At 40.4% G+C, this 18,831-nt stretch overlaps 2 protein-coding genes across 3 annotated transcripts in view; one reads left to right on the forward strand and one right to left on the reverse strand.

The window, feature by feature from the left end:
- LOC119912663 (zinc finger protein 239-like) overlaps window positions 1-18,831 on the forward strand; it is a 136,334-nt gene that overhangs the window by 13,909 nt on the left and 103,594 nt on the right. The window lies entirely within an intron of this gene.
- LOC119912601 (zinc finger protein 2-like) overlaps window positions 2,912-18,831 on the reverse strand; it is a 746,717-nt gene continuing 730,797 nt past the window's right edge. Inside the window, exons 1-2 of one of the 2 annotated variants that reach the window (XM_038731874.1) lie at window positions 10,107-10,737; window positions 2,912-4,785 (exon numbers count right to left, since the gene is read on the reverse strand). In XM_038731874.1, the coding sequence (XP_038587802.1) occupies window positions 3,829-4,785; window positions 10,107-10,199 (1,050 nt within the window). In that variant the 5' untranslated portion in view covers window positions 10,200-10,737 and the 3' untranslated portion in view covers window positions 2,912-3,828. Of the gene's footprint in view, window positions 4,786-10,106; window positions 10,738-18,831 lie in introns of those variants that run through there. The other variant, XM_038731873.1, reaches the window with a different exon arrangement.

An 18,831-nucleotide genomic window follows, 5' to 3' on the forward strand; every position in this document is an offset into this window, starting at 1 on the left:
AATGATTTATGGAGTCCATTCTTCCTCTGGTGTAATAGCCTGTGCTCAAGAAGCTAGATTCATGGACGTCTGTAAATACAAGGACTGGATCAAAAAGACTGCTGGGATTAATTCAGACAAGCTAAAGGCATGTCTGGGGTGTGGTTAACTGTTAAATGTCCTGTCATATCTGGGTTTCTCTAATATTCAACTATCACCTGAACAGCCCTTTGAGACAATAAATGAAATTCTACATCACAACTAGTCTCAATGTCTGAGTCACAAATGTTCGTGTACAGATTCTTGCTGTTACTCCTTTGTTATGATGAAAAGAAAACCAGATTTCTACAATTGTATATTTACCTTTATGTAAATTTAATGGATCTTGCCACACTAAAGTCATTGTATGTAGGAAATATAATCATTGTCTGCACTTCTTTTGACTATATTGTTAATAAAAGGGGTAGCAGACTGGTAATTTGGCATACCGGGCAAAAGCCTGTTGGGCCGACGCACCTATGGGGCCGGTTTAACGTAAATTATTTATTTATATAACTTTAAAAAATTAGCCAAAGTACCCAGAAAGCACGGTCAGCGGCCTGTTGGTTCATTTTCCAATCACATCTCTTACTAGCCCCCAATCCCTCCACCTGTGGCCTCTGTTCTTCTGTTGCAGGCCAACAAAAAATGCCAAATGTGCCAAAATAACCAATATGTTTGCTACCGGGGCTTTCTATAAATAAAGACATTTCCACCATTAATTGGTGCAGAAAATGAAGTGTTTAATGCTCAAAATCTTTTTTGATTACCTATCGAATATCGTAACAGACATTGTTTATGTAGCATAGTTCCTAAATGGAGTCTCAACTTTGGCTACCTGTCCTAATGGCTGGACATTATTTTGTAAGCATTGTGTTGGCTAATCCCACTCTGCTGTGAAAATTACTTGAGTATGAGTTGTGTACTCCATGGCCACCTCTGATCACCAGGGACTAAATGAGTACACTTACCTTACTTACTTACTACTCAGCTTTATAGTGGTTTGGGGGAATATTATAGTATATTTAAGAGGACTGCACTGATGGTGGATTGGAGAGGAGCGTCAGACCGATTGTTGTTGTCTCCCTCGACCAAAAATGCCAGGGCCAGCCAGTCCAGCCCTGTCTCAAATCCACCCAGCTCCAGTTCAGTGGTGTCTTCTGCCAGTCTGATTAGGGAGTTGGAGGTGTGGATGGTTGTGCAGAGCGTAGTGCTCAGTAAGCTGCCCTGTGGCGTGCCTGTGTTTATTAGGGGGAGGAGGTGTGCTTCCCTATTCTGACTTACCCACTTCTCACTCCCGACTCGTCAAATATTCACACTTGGTCAAGGGCTTTTTACGTCCTTTTTAGACGTTTAGGGCTCTGCGGTCAAGTTAGCTTAGCAACAACAAATATGCAACGTCCGGTCAGACTGTGAAAATAAACCACTAGCGTTTAGAAACATCTGCATTTTGAAACAGCACATTATTGAAGTTGTGAAACGTTGCAGTTTGGTTAAGTTTAAGCACAAAAAGTAATTGGTTAAGGTCAGGGTCTATTTATTAATCTATGTAATTACATCTTTTTTACTGTTTTACTAATTATTATCCTGTTTATTTCTATAATCTTAAATTTAGTATTTGATGTATTTTAATCATTTTATCATTATTTTACTTTCCTTTAATACCTTAATTTGCCTCTAGTGTTTCCTCATTGCAAATTTGAATTGCTTCCCCTGTATTCCTGCTCGACACCCTCTGCTACAATCATTGTTACTAGTCCTATTGTTATTATGGTCATTACCATTACTATAAATATCTGTACCATTATTCTTTCAGTCTGTACCAACATTAACGTTTCTCCTTTTACTGTCTGTACCTCTGTGTGTATATTGTGTAGGCTGCCTCCCTCCCTCTCTCTCTCACCCCCAACCGGTCGAGGCAGATGGCCGCCGACCCTGAGCCATGGTTCTGCTCCAGGAAGATTTTCCTTGCCTCTGTCGTCTAGTGCTTGCTCTTGATGGGAATTGTTGGGTTTCTGTAAATAATATCAGAGTACGGTCTAGACCTGCTCTTTGATGAAAAGCGTTATGAGATAACTGTTGTTACAAATTGGTGCTATTTAAATAAAATTGAATTTAAAAGATATATCAATGTCAGCTAAATATTTCATCGGCACTCCGAGTGCAGAGGTGAGGGTCGGACTGTATGTCACTGACACCCATGGTCAGTTACGGAGAACCGCAGCTATTGAACTGCCAGCATAAAGCCAGGATAATGTCAGAAGGCAGATTCAGATGTTCTGACGATTTATGCTACAGATTCCTCATATTAGACTGTGCATTTATCACTATTTAGTGTTCGGGTTTAGTTTTTGTGTGTAAAATCGCTGCAGTGAACATGAGCGCACATAGACACCACGGTGGCTTATATTTTCAGTTTTCACTATATTCAATTTTAAGTTTATTGATACAATTATTCAAGTTCAACAATACCAATTGTGTTTTCTAACATAAAAAAACCCCGTTTTCAATGTTGCAATTATTCACGTTCAGACATTCAGATTCTGCTGACACAAAGATCAGCCCATATGGACCCAGCATGGGACAGACCAACCTGATGGAACAAAACCATCTTGGTACAAATACAAGCGTCCAGGCTGCAGTGACCAGTGATATTAATTAACAGAAACTAGCATTTACTGTCCACGGATATTCTGTGCTATCAAAAGCTAATGGCACTTTTTGGTCACATGGTTACGGAAGCGCATTGCATTCACCAAAGAAAAAAAAATTGACACCTTATCTCATAATTATGAGAAAAGATGTCATAATGATCACTAGATAATGGTAAAGATGGAAATAGCCTTTATTCACAGATTTGAGCTTCCGGGATCAATAACTCGTAAGCAAAATGTGTTTAAAACACAAACAACTTTATTATCGTAGTTAAGTAGACAACAAGCTACAAGTACATTTTCACATAAATGAGTCTTCCTAGGAGTGGCACAAATAACATTGGTCTCTACGTGCAGCCAGCTGTGAGATGAGTGCGCAGGGACCGTCTACAAAGTGCAACACCAAAAACACATTCTGCAGAGATATTCAATAACTTCAGACTTACACATTAATGATATACTGCTAGTTATACTACAACGCTTAGTTTAGGGGGAAAAAAGACTTTTGCATACCAAATATTGGGTAGACAAGCTCAGGATATAACACAGCTATCAGGTAAAGAGGCATTGATTTTTCCTGGATGATTACAATTTTACATTTTTTCCTTTGTTGGAAAATTAACTTATTAGGATCCCCATCAGCATCGGCTTTTCTGATCAACTGCATGTTCAAAAAAATATATATAAAGGAAAATGAACAGCAGTATCACAGGGCTCAATCTTTCCCACAGATTGACTGTGGTGAGAGTATATTTGTAATATTTAAATGAAAATATATGAAAGAATACGTTACCCTATTTCTATTAACCAGGTATTATCCCATTTTAACTACATTTCATTTTCCACCTTACTTCAGTCTTTACTTACCTAAACCTCTCTGTCTGCTCAGTCTACTTTATTTCAGTTTGTAAAGACAACTCGCATTTTGAATTTCTTCAGCTGCAATTCTGTTTCTACAGTAGCAGGTGAGCCACATGAGGAGGAGGCTTGTTGTTAGTTACCAATCAAGACCCACATATGCAAGTCTTCTAACATCATACAAGATGGCGTCCCTTTCTGTGTGTTTCTCTGCAGGTGGAAATTGTTGTGTCTTGTGAAGTTTTTAAGAACTTTCACACCTTTGTCGTGTTTTAGCATGCGTTCGGCTCTGAAACGTTCAAAGTGAAGCAGCATGAATCCGTTTGTGAACTATAAGGGAACCATTCCGGGCATAAGTTTTCCCACAGTGTTCACACCAGTACGGTTTCTGTCCAGTGTGAACATGACGGTGGGCATTTAGATGGCTTGATGAAGTGAAAGCTTTCCCACATAGGTCGCAGCTGTACGGTTTCTCTCCACTGTGAACACGCCGATGGATTTCTAGGTGACCTGATGTAGTGAAAGTTCTCTCACATAGGTCACAGCTGTACGGTTTCACTCCAGTGTGAATACGCCAGTGGATTTTTAGGTCACCTGGCGTAGTGAAAGCTTTCCCACACTGGTCACAGCTGTACGGTTTCTCTCCAGTGTGAACACGATGGTGGATCTTTAGATAGCTTGATGTAGCGAAAGCTTTCCCACATTGGTCACAGCGGTACTGTTTCTCTCCAGTGTGAACATGTCGGAGGTGTGTTGTAAGGCTACCAGATGTAGCGAAAGCTTTCCCACACTGGCCACAGCTGTACGGTTTCTCTCCAGTGTGAACACGTCTGTGGATTTCTAGGTGAAATGATTGAGCAAAAGCTTTCCCACATTGTTCACAGCTGTACGGTTTCTCTCCAGTGTGAACACGCCAGTGGGTTGTTAGTCCACCTGATCTAGTGAAAGTTTTCCCACACTGGTCACAGCGGTACGGTTTCTCTCCAGCGTGAACACGTCTGTGGATTTCTAGGTGAAATGATTGAGCAAAAGCTTTCCCACATTGTTCACAGCTGTACGGTTTCTCTCCAGTGTGAACACGCCAGTGGGTTGTTAGTCCACCTGATCTAGTGAAAGCTTTCCCACACTGGTCACAGCGGTACGGTTTCTCTCCAGTGTGAACTCTCTGATGAATCTTTAAAGATCCAGATGATGCGAAGTATTTGCCACAGTGCTGACAATGGTGACGTTTGAGTCCCTCTCCTCCTCTCTGTTTCTATATGAACAGACAGACATACAGAGAGAAAGACAGTGAGTGAGGTGCCATGGTGGAGCAAGCTATCTAGAACCATAAATGACATTTAGAGCAACAGAGGGGCAAATAAGAAGGTGTCTTTTCAGCCCTGTAGCCAGGCTGGCAGACGGCCCTATCTTGCACTCGGCCAGACTGTCGGCAAGTCTCTTTGTCAGATTCACACTGACGCATTGTTTAAAAAGCAAATGCGCCAATTTTTGCACTGATGGGAGTGTTGGTCTTAAAATGAGGTGTGGTCAGGGACATTGTTGGCGCATTGCTATCTTGAGTCAGCAGAAGGAGACTGTGCCACTGACCAACAAAAACCTGGTCTGAAATTAGTGACGCAGCATTTTCCTGCTATTTAAAGCTGAGCCTGACTGATTTATTGGTGTGCCAATCTTATTGGATGACATGAGCTACTTGCAGATAAATCGGTATCAGTGTTAATAACAGAAACGGAGAGTTGTATCCCTCACTCATGTCATGAATGTTGCATAGTTTGTCCACCAGAGGGCGCTTTGCAACTCCCCTGTTAACAACCCTGTCATAAATGCACCACAAAACAAAATGATCAGCTGACTGGAGTCAGCATTCATAACAAACAACCGAGTGTATCTGTGTGAGACAGTCAGTTTGTCATTTATCACGTGAAATCCATGAACTAAATAATAAAAATACGCCTCATCACTTCTCCTCTGAAAACATTAAATACTTTCTAACCCTCCCGTTTTTCATTTCCCTCACTCGTTTCCTCCCAGGTCACAGCAGTATGTTTAATGTTACAGTAGGCGAGTGTTAGGCTACGCTGTTGACAAACAGGATTGAAGATGTACTTTGTTAATAATGGGACTGCTCTAGCGGACGGTCCTATTATTTGTCCCTAGTTCTTCACTTCTAAATATTGTCTAACATCGCTTACAGCATCTGAACAATATTAATTTCAAAACACTATTTATCCCTGAGGGACAATTGAAGCCTGTGCAAATAATTTAAATTGGTGATGATATAGTAACATTGTCATTATAGTCCAATTCAGCATTACTAATTGAAATGAGTACATTGTCAAACATACAGTGCAGAGGTAATTCATGTGACGTATATAGGTGTATTGTAATTAGAGCCCGACCGATATGGGATTTTTAAGTCCGATACAGATTTAGATAATTGAGGATTTTAAAATCCGAGGTAGAGCGGGTTGGCCGTTAATCGGAAGGTCGGCGGTTCAATCCCTGGCTCCCCCTGGTTTCGTGTCGAAGTGTCCTTGGGCAAGATACTGAACCCCGATTTGCCCCTGGCTGTTCCGCCAGTGTGTGAATGTTATTTAGATGTTAGTCGAAAAGACTAGAAAGGCGCTATACAAGTACGGAGCATTTACATTTAGAACAATGCAAGCTGTTTAATGAATAAAAATAGTCAGATTATCACTGGATTGAATCGGATATACACATATAAACAAATATATACACATACACACACACACACACATGCTGGTCATATAATTAGAATATCATCAAAAAGTTGATTTATTTCAGTAATTCCATTCAAAAAGTGAAACTTGTATAATGTATACATTCATTCCACACAGACTGATATATTTCAAGTGTTCATTCCTTTTAATTTTGATGATTATAACTGACAACTAATGAAAACCTCAAAATCAGTATCTCAGAAAATTTGAATATTGTGAAAAGGTTCAATATTGAAGACACCTGGTGCCACACTCTAATCAGCTAATTAACTCAAAACACCTGCAAAGGCCTTTAAATGGTCTCTCAGTCTAGTTCTGTAGGCTACACAATCATGGGGGAGGGCAAGACACAAAAGGTCATTGCTAAAGAGGCTGGCTGTTCACAGAGCTCTGTGTCCAAACACATTAATAGAGAGGCGAAGGGAAGGAAAAGATGTGGTAGAAAAGTGTACAAGCAATAGGGATAACTGCACCCTGGAGAGGATTGTGAAACAAAACCCATTCAAAAATGTGGGGGAAATTCACAAAGAGTGGACTGCAGCTGGAGTCAGTGCTTCAAGAACCACCACGCACAGACGTATGCAAGACAAGGTTTCAGCTGTCGCATTTCTTGTGTCAAGCCACTCTTGAACAAGACACAGCGTCAGAAGCGTCTCACCTGGGCTAAAGACAAAAAGGACTGGACTGCTGCTGAGTGGTCCAAAGTTATGTTCTCTGATGAAAGTAAATTTTGCATTTCCTTTGGAAATCAAGGTCCCAGAGTCTGGAGGAAGAGAGGAGAGGCACAGAATCCACGTTGCTTGAAGTCCAGTGTAAAGTTTCCACAGTCAGTGATGGTTTGGGTGCCATGTCATCTGCTGCTGTTGGTCCACTGTTTTCTGAGGAACTTTATGGAGATGCAGATTTCATTTTCCAACAGGACTTGGCACCTGCACACAGTGCCAAAGCTGTTCTTAATTGGCCAGCAAACTGGCCTGACCTTAACCCTATAGAAAATCTATGGGGTGTTGTGAAGAGGAAGATGCGATACGCCAGACCCAACAATGCAGAAGAGCTGAAGGCCACTATCAGAGCAACCTGGGCTCTCATAACACCTGAGCAGTGCCACAAACTGATCGACTCCATGCCACACTATTCTAATTATATGACCAGCACCTGTGTGTACATATACCAAACCAACACAATGAAGAAGAGGTTGAAGCAGAACATAAAAAATAAAGTTGGCAGTCCAGTCTAGTGTCTGATCTTCTTATGGTCCTCCCCAGAGATTAAGGAGTGCGATCCACTGGTTGTATAAAAATTTTCGACAGTTACTGTCATTCTGTGGGAAACACTTGTGTATTAGTGAATGTAGTGGTGCATATGGGATGTTGCTCTGGGACGCATCACTTGGGGATGTTCGTTTGGTTACGGGAGGTATGAGGCTGGGAGGGAAGAATTACAGTATACTTACTACAAAAAACGAGACAACCCCACTGTATATATGCAAGCTCTGATCAATATTACCAATTAGGGTATGGGGCGATATGGCGATAATAAAAATTTTATCACGATAAAAACATTTCAAATCATTTGATATTGTCACGATAAATGTCAAATCATTATTTCTTTTCAGGTTTAAAGGCTAAACCAGATGGTTAATTGTGTGGTTAAACTATTCTTAAATGTCAGAACGTGACAAACACTTGATCCCAAACAGTATATCACTTAACATATCCTGTCAAGTTTATTTTTATAGTTCCCAACCTTTGCGGGGGAAGTAGTGCGCGCCAGAGGTGTGGAGTCACAAAAATGATGACTTGATTTTCCAAAATCAACTCTACTCTGACTTTATAACCAATGACTCGTGACTTCACTTGGACTTGAGCCTTTTGACTGGAGCTGACTTGACACTCCCTATGTTCACATATAAATTATGAAATAAAAAAACTGTGCTGGCCAGACCGGCGCACTGTGAACGGTTCTTGATCGTTCCCTCTGGCTGGATGAATTTTACGCATGATTCATGCACAACAGCTGGGGACTCTCCACAGCACCAGACAACTTTCTAAACTCTTCTAACTCACGGAAAAAGAAAGGTCAGGTTGAAACAGTGTAGAGAAACTGCTGCTGCTGTTGCGTGAAGCCTAATTGTAGCAAAATTGCTACATATAGTATTAATAACAACAATAATAGTAATAATAAACAATGCCTAATATTTTAACATTCAGCCCCAGCTATGGTATAGTTTGCATACTGCTTCCACCAATCATAAAATCAAGTTAATTAAGATTAAACGATAATAGCACCGGGTGCCGTTTCACAAGGACACTTTTTATAATTTATAAATCCAGCGCACCCCTTTCCTTTACAGGCTCTCATCTCTCCCTAAAAGCCCAAACTCCCTCTCAGCAGCTTTGATGTTTAATTCAGCTTGGGCCAAAGTGACTCGGCATTGTAACTGCTATAACTTCCTATTTAACATTAATAGCTTCAGCCTACGGCATCTTGCTCTATAGGCTAAAGGATAAGCAGCTATAGCTAAGAATTAAATGGATATTATTTATTCTAAACCAGGTGTGTTCAGTGTTGCTTTACCTGGTCGTTGCTTGTAAAATATCCACTGTGTCTGTGTTTTCTAACCGATTTGTAGTTTTCTCACCGTTAATTTAAGTCAATGCATCTCCCGACCACATTTCAGCTTTATGTAAAGTAACTTCATCAACTGGAGTTCACCTGTCACCTGCTCTGCTCCCCTCCGTGCGCACACACACACACACACACACACACACACGCGCACACACACACACACACACACACACACACACACACACACACCCCTCAGTGACCCATCTGTCACACAAAGCAGTCAACTTGGGGGAACGGCGCTGCTGTCGTCCTCTTGCAGTCTGGATGTTGCTTCAAGTTAATAATTTTGGATTATTTCTTATTTCATGGGCTATTTGGGATATTGGAGGAATGCATATATAGTAGTTTTTGAAAGGAAGTATTACATTTTAAAAGTTCAATAGATTGTTTCCTATTTCAATGAGTAATCCTGTTAAATAATTGTGATCTCAATATTTACCAAAATAATTAGCAGCCCTACATGAACATTTAATTTCATTCATGTAATTATATAAAATCTGTTATGTGAAACTGCGCCTCTGCCTTCTTTCTGTACAGGCTAAAGCTTCCTTCCTTTACATTTAGTCATTTAGCTGACGCTTTAATCCATAGCGACTTAAAATTGCTATTTATGTCTCGACTTGGGACCTGAGTGCTAAAACTTGAGACTTATTTGTGACTTGTAAAACAATGACTTGGTCCCACCTCTGGCGTTTGCACATTTCCAGCCCTGTTTTGTGAATATACATGGTCCCTTTTGGTTTACATGTTAAAATTACCATAACATTGTATAACATTATTCTTGTCACAAATAAACTGAAGTTTTAATAAATCTAGAAGTGAGTTTCAGACAGACATTAAGGCTAACAGCTTTCACAAAAGTAAAAGGAGCAAAACACAGAGGATCAACAGCGCAAGTAAAGTTTCCCTTAACTGCCGAACCGGAAGTAAACTTCAGCTTTCTCCACTCTTAGCTAGCTAGCTAGCATGCTAACACCCAGGCAGCAGGCTACAAGAGACCTCCTCCTCCTCCTCCTCCTCCCCGGTTCCGACCGTCACATTAAGTGTGGGTTCTGTAGAGATACGGGGTTCTGATGGCTCCACTGTTGAATCCTGCTACATTACATCTTGTTTACAGTCAATATGAAGCTACGTGTCGGAACCAGGCCGAGCTAACGCCACGTTAGCTTCTTGTTAGCTGCTAGCTGTGTTCATGAACACTGACCTGAACATCGGTGCTATCAGAGCTCGAGCCTGCTGTTTGTCCTCCGGGGACGTTGTTGCTCCGGGGCTCCGGGTCCTGGTTGTCCTCCTCCATCCCGCTCTTGATCCTGGTCTCTGAGATCCAGCAGGTCTCCTCTGTGACTGACGAAGCTCTTCAGATTCAGGAGCGCTGCGGGAACTCGTGGAGCTCCGTGTTCTCACGATCTCACAGATTCTGGATCAGCTTTGAGAAGCATGAATATTCTCTGAGAAGGAAAACTATACATACAACCTCCAACGTATAGAAAGCAATTTTCTACTCAGCATCATGAAAATGGCTATAAAGCTGTGAGGGTTAGGGACTCACGAGGCAGAAACACATTGGTTACAGCGCCCCCATGTGGAAAAGTGTGGTCATTTTCTATATGTATGATGACGGAGGAGAGAGTGAAGTCTGATGTGCTTAGATTTATCACTCCATGGTAAATGAGGAGATGTCAACAACAACAAGTCAAACAAAACAACAACAGGAGTTTGGTCTTTCAGCTTTAAACCTGTGCACTAGAGCCATTCACACACCAGGAAACTGGACAGATGAATGTCTCACAACAAGGTTATATCAGTGAGGAAGTGGTGATGAAAGACTGGTGTGTCATGTGATGTTTTTTCTTCAACACAGATGTGTCGTGATGGTGTAACCTTCCCCTCCATGTTTCTGCTGGGACGTCCTCACTGGCAACGTGTTGTCTCTGGGTCATTCTGCTTCCTCCATCATCCTGCTGAAACAGTCTGCTTGTTGATTGGTCTGCTGATCTGATGAACAGTAAAAGTGAAAAATATAATATTAATATTCTTCCAGAAGTGTAAAAGGAAGCAGCAGCAGCAGAAGAGGCTCTGAACGTCTCCATGATGATTCAGCAAATGGAAATGATTCCATGTGTGGAATCGAAATCAGAAATGAATCCTAAAAACTTTGTCTGCTTCCTCTTCTTCAGCCAAAAGGATTCTCTCCACAGACCACAGATCCAGAACCAGAAACACCTGCAGCAAGCAAAGAGAGGAAAGGGATGAGAAAGCACAAGACTAAGGGAAAACATGTATTAATGGGATACAGTTTCATACAGAAGGAGAGAGGAGCTCAGTAAAAACACAGACAAACACCAAACCAAGCTTCAGTATTAGTGGACATGTGGAACTGGTTCTGGTTAATTCGGTTCCTGTGTCGAATGTTGGCACAAAACATTCTTCCTACGACATTAATTAAATATGGTGTACCAATTAATGCTTATTTGAATATGCGCTGCAAAGTTTCTATCTTTTGTTTCTTTAATAACAGTCTCTCCATATTTTATGACGGCATCTGGCCTCTTATCTCTGATCACATCAGGCTAAGAGGAAGGTCTCTGTGTGTGTTCAGTCTCTTCTCCTTGTTAGAACAATCAAAGAGAAAACCTATTATAGGAGGACTGGTTGTTTCTATTAAAGGTAACAGGATACAAACCCTCTGCACACAGTTTGCTCCTCCAGTGAAAACTATTATCTGTTGAACACACTGAAGCTCCTCTGCTGCCTCCTGCTGGACAAACTGGAGAGCTCCTCAGGAAACATTCACATTAACACAACAGCTACATTTACTAAACTACTGTACTGAAGTAAAACACACAATAGCTTCACCTGAGCTGTTACAAACAGGGCTCAAAATGTCTGTGATGGAGCTCTCGTGCACTTAATGATTTGACAGTGGGACAGCTCCTAAGCCCTCACAGACTTACCGGGAAAACACCTGAAAGTCTGTTTGTATGGACATTGAGATTGGACCAATGGCTCCTTGATTTCAGGCAGAAGATTAATGTACTTAGATGGTTTTCTTTTTGCCATGTTTATACAGTAGCCAAAGTGGACCACCGGCTCTACAGAGCGTGTATTTGTCACAACGTTGAATACGAACAAAAAAGAAGAAAAACAAATAAAGTTACAAGTAGTAGTAGTCGACTGGTTTATTAGAAGTAAGAAAGGAAGAGAAATTTGGACAAATGGAGGCCACACATATTATTTAGCACAAGAGCTGATAGAGCGCGTTGGCCATCGTAGCTTCTCCTCCCTGCTTGGAAAAGGGAGAGCAATGAATTCATGTGGTGTCGAAATAATCAATCCTTTTTTGCCTCCTTAAATCTTTATTGCAAAAAGAGAATAAAGAAGTATACATGTAATGTGTAACATGATTATAACAGTTAGTTTGCTGTCCATGTAGAGTGAACTAGACGTCTGTGTGTTGTTTATATGCTCTGATGTAAATCCGACACATTTCTGTAGTAGCGTCCATGTTGATTCCACATTCAGACTTAAGAGCACATGAACACACACTGAAGTCTGAAGAAAAATTTCACAACTCAGGATTTGAAGTGAATTGAATTTGCAACCGTCATCACTAGATGCCACTAAAATTTTCACACCGAACCTTTAAAGTTAAGTAACGTTACTTGCTAAGTGGTAAGTTAGCCACAATTGCATCCCAAAAAAACAAAAACAAGTGGCCCCCTGCAAAGAGGATAAAAGCACTTTATGTTTACATCATCCATTTGCATGTACATTAATGAATTAATGCATAGGACCCTACATGCTTAAAAGTTCAGTATATCAAAAGGTTCTACCCTTTCATCAAGAATAGTGTTAGTTATAATGGTATTTGGGGCAGTATCTTTTTCATTTTTATATATTTTCTGCTTGTTATAGACTGTTACAGTATTTTTCCTTTCTTTTTATTTCCCCTTAATGTATTTATTGTATGAAACAAACACCAAGGCAAATTGGAAAACCATCAAGCCTACTTTGTATTAAAATGCTGATAAATTATTATTTATTTTTTGAGAATAATATGAAATATAATAAATAACAACAGTAATACAGTTATGATATTAATACATTTTAAACATTTTAAACAACACATACAATAGCAGCTTCCTGTTACTGGTTCAAATGGCGTTCCCACCAGATTTGAACCACTCCAAGTTTAACCCAACCCAAACAAACTACCAAAAAAAAACCCTGCAGGGGTTTGGTTCCATGTGACTGAACAAGGCTGGTGTGAACCCGCCCTGAGACTCAATGGTAATGACTTTTAAATGATTAAATGAAATTTAAAAAAAGTTAAAAATGTGAAGGTTGGCCTTGAACCCCTACAATTGGTACGTGAATTTGTGGGATTATTTTCAATGTTATGTGCTTGAAAAATAAAACAATGAAGATATCACCTTTCTGAAGAACCAAGTTAAAGTGAAGAAAATTTATCAGAGGAGGACTTTGTACCTGATTCTTGGCTTGCAAGTACAAGTATCAGGATTTCAGGGTAAAGTTAGCAAAGGCAATACTGCAGACTGATATAAAATGACTATTTATTAGTCTTTTGTTGACTTCATATGAAAGCCCTGACACCGCTCGCTGCTTGACCCCAAACAAATCTGTCAGATTTATACTACGCTGTAACTGACATAACAGTTGTGATATAGTTCTTGATATGTAATGTTAACACTTTTGGTTGTTTTGGTTGATACGTCTTTAGCAGCCTGGAACGAGAACACAGATGAGAGGGATAAACAGAGGGACAGCAGAAGGAAAGGGCAATCTTGTAATTACACACAACACATATTGGATATAGGAGCTGTGTTCAAGTAGTTTCGTCCTTACGGTCCTCTACAATGTTCAGATAATTACTCTATAATACAGTTTTCATTAGTGAGGCTCTGATCCAGTCGATCTCTATCGGCGTTGATACAGATGTTATTAAGCAGATACCATCCAAACACAGTTTCTTCATCGCTGCCATTTTAAAATTGTGTATTTTTGTGTAGGTCAGAGTCGTAGTGAGCCACCACCTCAGTTTTTAAAGCCACAGCAATCAGTGGTGCTATTGTGTTCATCATAATATGTGATTCTGTTGCTCAAACGGCTTCTTCAGAGCAGACGTCTTTGTTGTTCTGCTGTAGATTTGCTGCACTGAGCTAATGTTGAATGTAAAACTGCTGCTGTCAGTAATTCCTTCCTTCCTGCATGCGCTTAACAAAACAAGCATATTAGAGGCAGTAGTAAGATTTTATTGTGAAACTAGAAGTTTTGATGGTGCGATTTGGGGTTAGACACTTTATTTCACAGCCCACAAGACTAAACTACTATAAACTTTAGAGGGGGCTCTTGTTAAAGTATGTCCTCACAGATCAGGTCGGTGTTTGTAATGCACAGTGTTGTGTGTTGTGCAAAACAATGTGCTGTTATTTTTGATAGACTTCAGTGTGTGTGTGTGTGTATGAGTGAGATAACGAGGGAGGAGACAGGATGCTGACTGTTTGCTTCTGTGGTCTGGCGGAAAGACTTTCTTATCATAAACCAGAAGGCGGTTTCATCACCACTGTTTGTTCAGCTTCCCTGCTCCATCAGATTAGCTGTCGGTCCCCCTAAAGACAGTAAAACCCGACACCGCCCTGTGTGTGAGGGAGGGAGGAAGGCAGGGGAGGCAGGGAGGGGTGAGGGGGGGAGGAAGGCAGGAAGGCAGGGAGGGGTGAGGGGGCTGGAGCCACAATCTCATTTCACACTGAAGACACACACATGCTGCACCAGATTAGAGACAGCACAGAGAGGAACATTTAATTTTATTTAAATTCAACACTTTTAAAAGCTTTTCATGCATGACAAAAATCTCTTTTTGCTGTTTGAATGACAAACCCGGCATTTTAATTATTTCTGGTTGTATCACCGGTAACAGCGGATTTGTGGAGCAACCTGCATGCAGGCACCCCACAACATCACACGGATGTGCCCCAGAGACAGCTTGTGTTTATTCGCGATAACGACTGTCTCGCTGAAGTGGAAAATTTTGACGAAGGCCCTTCGCGCCACCCGACAGGAAATCGCGGCTCTACGCATCTTTGCATTGACTTTGCATGTAAATGCACAGCCAAAAACACTCGCTTGGCTTTTGGTCTGAAAGCACCTTCACAGATGAAAACTTAGTGTCACACAGGTGCATCATTTGGATTCCTTCAATCTTTCCTAAATCATGGTTCCTTCTGTGTGCACTACATCTAGGATCAATCCAACAGGATAAGATATTTTTCTTTTTTTAAATGACTCTTAATCCTCAGCCCTTCCCATTCCTGGTGTCCTCATCTCCTCTTTCCTCTCCATGGGGTAACAGTAGGGGGTCCTTAGTGCACAATTCCCTATTTTAGCAATCAAACAGTTGTTTTTTTGTTTGTTTAAGAAAGTCTTTGATCTGTTTTTGCCAGTTAATTTACATAATATTATATTACGTTTTGTATTATACTCAGAGGTAATATTTAGATTTATTTTACGCAGTAGTATCCACCTCAAACGGTTTTATCCTTCTGCCATCAGTCAGTTTCTCATTCCTCCAGTTTGTATATTTATGCACGGGTCAGAGTTACTGAGGAGGACGCTCTCTGTAAAGTTTGTCCCAGTCTCAAAGCTTACAAAGTGGTGTAGACCTGCACCTTATTTTGTGAGTATGCAGTGTTTATTGAAGCTGAGTACAGAGTTGTGGTGGGGGTCACATGGTGTAAGCAGAACCATCTGCAGCTCAACGTGACAAAGACTAAGGAGCTGGTTGTGGATCTAAGGAGAGCCGAGGCACCAGTAACCCCTGTGTCCATCCAGGGGGTCAGTGTGGACATTGTGGAGGATTACAAATACCCTCTTCAGGACAGACGGCCAGAGCGTTCTCTATTTCCTGAGGTTCTTCAACATCTGCCAGACTGTGCTGTTGATGTTTTATAACCTGGTTGCTGTTGCATGCTGGGGCAGCAGGTTGAGTGTAGCAGACATTAGCCCTGTTTCCATCTACCGAGTACTTTTGAAATGTCGCCAAAAATAAAAATAAAGACATTGCAAAATATGTGCATTTCCATCAGCTGGTTTGGAGCGAATAAGACAGGCTGCGGTGAGCGTAGTCAGTAGTTGACGTTACACATGGCTGTAATAAACAACAATTGCATGCACCTCCAAATAATGCTTTTAAACGCTATAATATCCTTTGTCGGGTTCATCGTCAGGCGGTGATCATCCCATTTGATCAGTGTGCAGAGCAAAGGGTCTGATAAGGAGCTTTAAGAGGTGAATGCATAATTAGGCAGAACTGATGATGAAGGCTACCTGCCGAGATCTGCATCCACCTCTTTTCTCAGCACAAATGAGCGTTAACAGCCGAGAGGTGCATGAAATTCAGGCGTGCAGAACTCGACGCCCACAGCAGAAACAGCCACGTCAGAACTTATTCGTAAAAACTGTTTCCATCTCCCATTTAGCGCATGAACTCTTTTTCGACAAAGGCAAAAACCACCTCGTGCCAGCGTAAAAACTTTTTTGTGAAATTAAGGATTTTGGCTAAAAACAGACTCAACAATCTGATCCAAGGCCAACAACGTCTGTCAGTGGTGTCAGAGAGGAGGATGCTGTCCAAGCTACATGTCATCTTGGACCATGTATCTCAGACTAATCCCCCCCACAATGCACCACAGGAAGTATGTCCTGCCTGAGAGTCAAACACTCGGCCGCTTAGCTGTCAACATGTAGTGCAATAACTGACACGTGGTGCAGTATTTTTATTCCATTCTACCTCAAATCTACCAGCACTCATTATTATTACACTATTTATTTATTCTTCACTTCTGTTAATACTGTAAATATCCACATTTATTTTAATGTACTATTATATTCTTATATTTTTTTACTTTCTGATAATCTTTACCTTCTGCTATTATTTCTATTTCTTTATTACCAAACAACAAATAATTTCCCCTTGGGGATCAATAAAGTATTCGGATACTGATTGATTATAATTGATTCCCCTAGAATCGCAGAATATGTAAAAAAGCACAACAAAACACATTTATGTCAACAAACTCTGTAAAATCTTAATCTGTAATGTCTTGATTTATCTTGTGTTACTAAGGTGAGAAGATGACACACAAGACAGTAGGTCAATTATGGAGAAAAAAATAATAAAAAAACACTGACGTTGATGTTAAATAAATGTATTTCTTTCTTTTCCTCTCCCTTAAATGCGTTTTAGTTTACACAGGCTGACTTTGTCTTGCGTTAGTTAGGGGAACATATGAATCTGGACTTGCTGCTTCAGAGTAATCAGAAGAGTGACAGACGTATGTGCCATCTCTTGAACAACAGGGCTTCTCTTCACTAGTATTAGCAATGCTAACACTTCTCTTCTTCAGTAAAAAGCTGAAAAGATTCTGCTTTCAAGGAACAAGATTTAATTTATGCATCTTTCTACAACACGCGGCTGTATAACAAAATGCTAGATGTTGATTTTAGGTTAAAACCTTTAGGTTATAATAATAAGTCCACCTCCGTATTTAATCCATTTCTCCCAAGGATCTGTAACTGAAGACACCCACAGAGAGGATTATGATGCTCTGCTCTTAATCTTAGATTCAGGCCATGCGTTGGAGAGACTGTAAAACAAACCTGTCTGTCACTTTTCAATGATTGATTGTGACCTTTGACCTTATCAACCGTCCAGGCAGATGTGGATGGAAAATCTTTGCCAAAGCTTCGGGTCACAAACTTACCATCCATGCCTCCATTATGAAAAGTGTTTCAAAATGATTATCAAATTGCTCCGTCTCTTTTCTCTTCTCAACTTGTACTGACTGCGGAGTGAACTGATGAGTGGAAAGTTTCCCCTAGGCCTTCCCTCATCGCAGACTGAAACAAAACACGTTTTACTGGTTAAGTTAAGGAGAAAGAGAGGGTGTAGTCTGCTTTAAATGATAAATCAACAGGAAACGCAGAGACACAACGGGTGTTTTTTATTTTTTATATTTTCCCCACAATTGATGTAAAACCCTAATCACAATAAAAATAAGACGCGGGGTCTGATCCCTCCTGGCCCACCACACGCTGAGAAGAGACAGACGAAGAAGAGAAAATTCAACTCTATTTAAAATCACAAAGCTTACCAAGTTTAACGTGTTGAATAGTAATTGAACTTTTTACTTTATTAAATAATTAAACTCCAAAGATCACCATCCCTCAAATGTTACCAGAAAGTGTGTTTTACTTTCTCTTTGACACAGCACAAACAATCAAATACACAAAACACACAAGTGGGCATGAACTGTAAAAGAAAAGAAAGAAAGAGAATACAAACCTAGAAGGAGTAGATATTTGTCCATTTGTTTTTCTTTACTTTTACTTAACTACTTTTATCTGACAGCTTTTACAGGTTTAGATTTCTTCTTGATGATCGTTTGAGTCATTTTTCCTGTGAAAACATTTTCTGATTTTCTTCTGAATGACTGTAATTTTTTAATGTTTGTTAATAAAGTTGAGGTTTGGACACAGCAAGCATTGTGAAGGTGTCACTTTGGGCTCTGGGTAACTGTGACGGCATTTCTCTCTATTTACAGAATCTTTACAAACCAAATAATCAATGATGAGATGATGCTGACCCAGTGACAGGATAAATAACTCAGTCAGCTCTGCTCTCCTTGCGAGTTCCTCGTGAATTCCCCTGGTTTAATGCACCAGTAATAATAATCTAATAAATATATAATACAAAAAGTTAATTTTCCTGATTAGACTTACAGACTTTGTATTTTCACAGTGTGGTATTAGTACCTGTACTGAAGTAGAGGATTTGATTTGTTTTCTTCATTTCTTAGATCTTAGATATCTTTGCTTTAACATTTCCATTCAGCTGGATAGTTGCAGTGGTA

The sequence above is a fragment of the Micropterus salmoides genome, unplaced genomic scaffold (genome assembly GCF_014851395.1).
Source record: "Micropterus salmoides isolate LMB-PRFRI ecotype aquatic unplaced genomic scaffold, ASM1485139v1 Ms_hic_scaffold_2, whole genome shotgun sequence".
Lineage (NCBI taxonomy): Eukaryota > Metazoa > Chordata > Actinopteri > Centrarchiformes > Centrarchidae > Micropterus > Micropterus salmoides.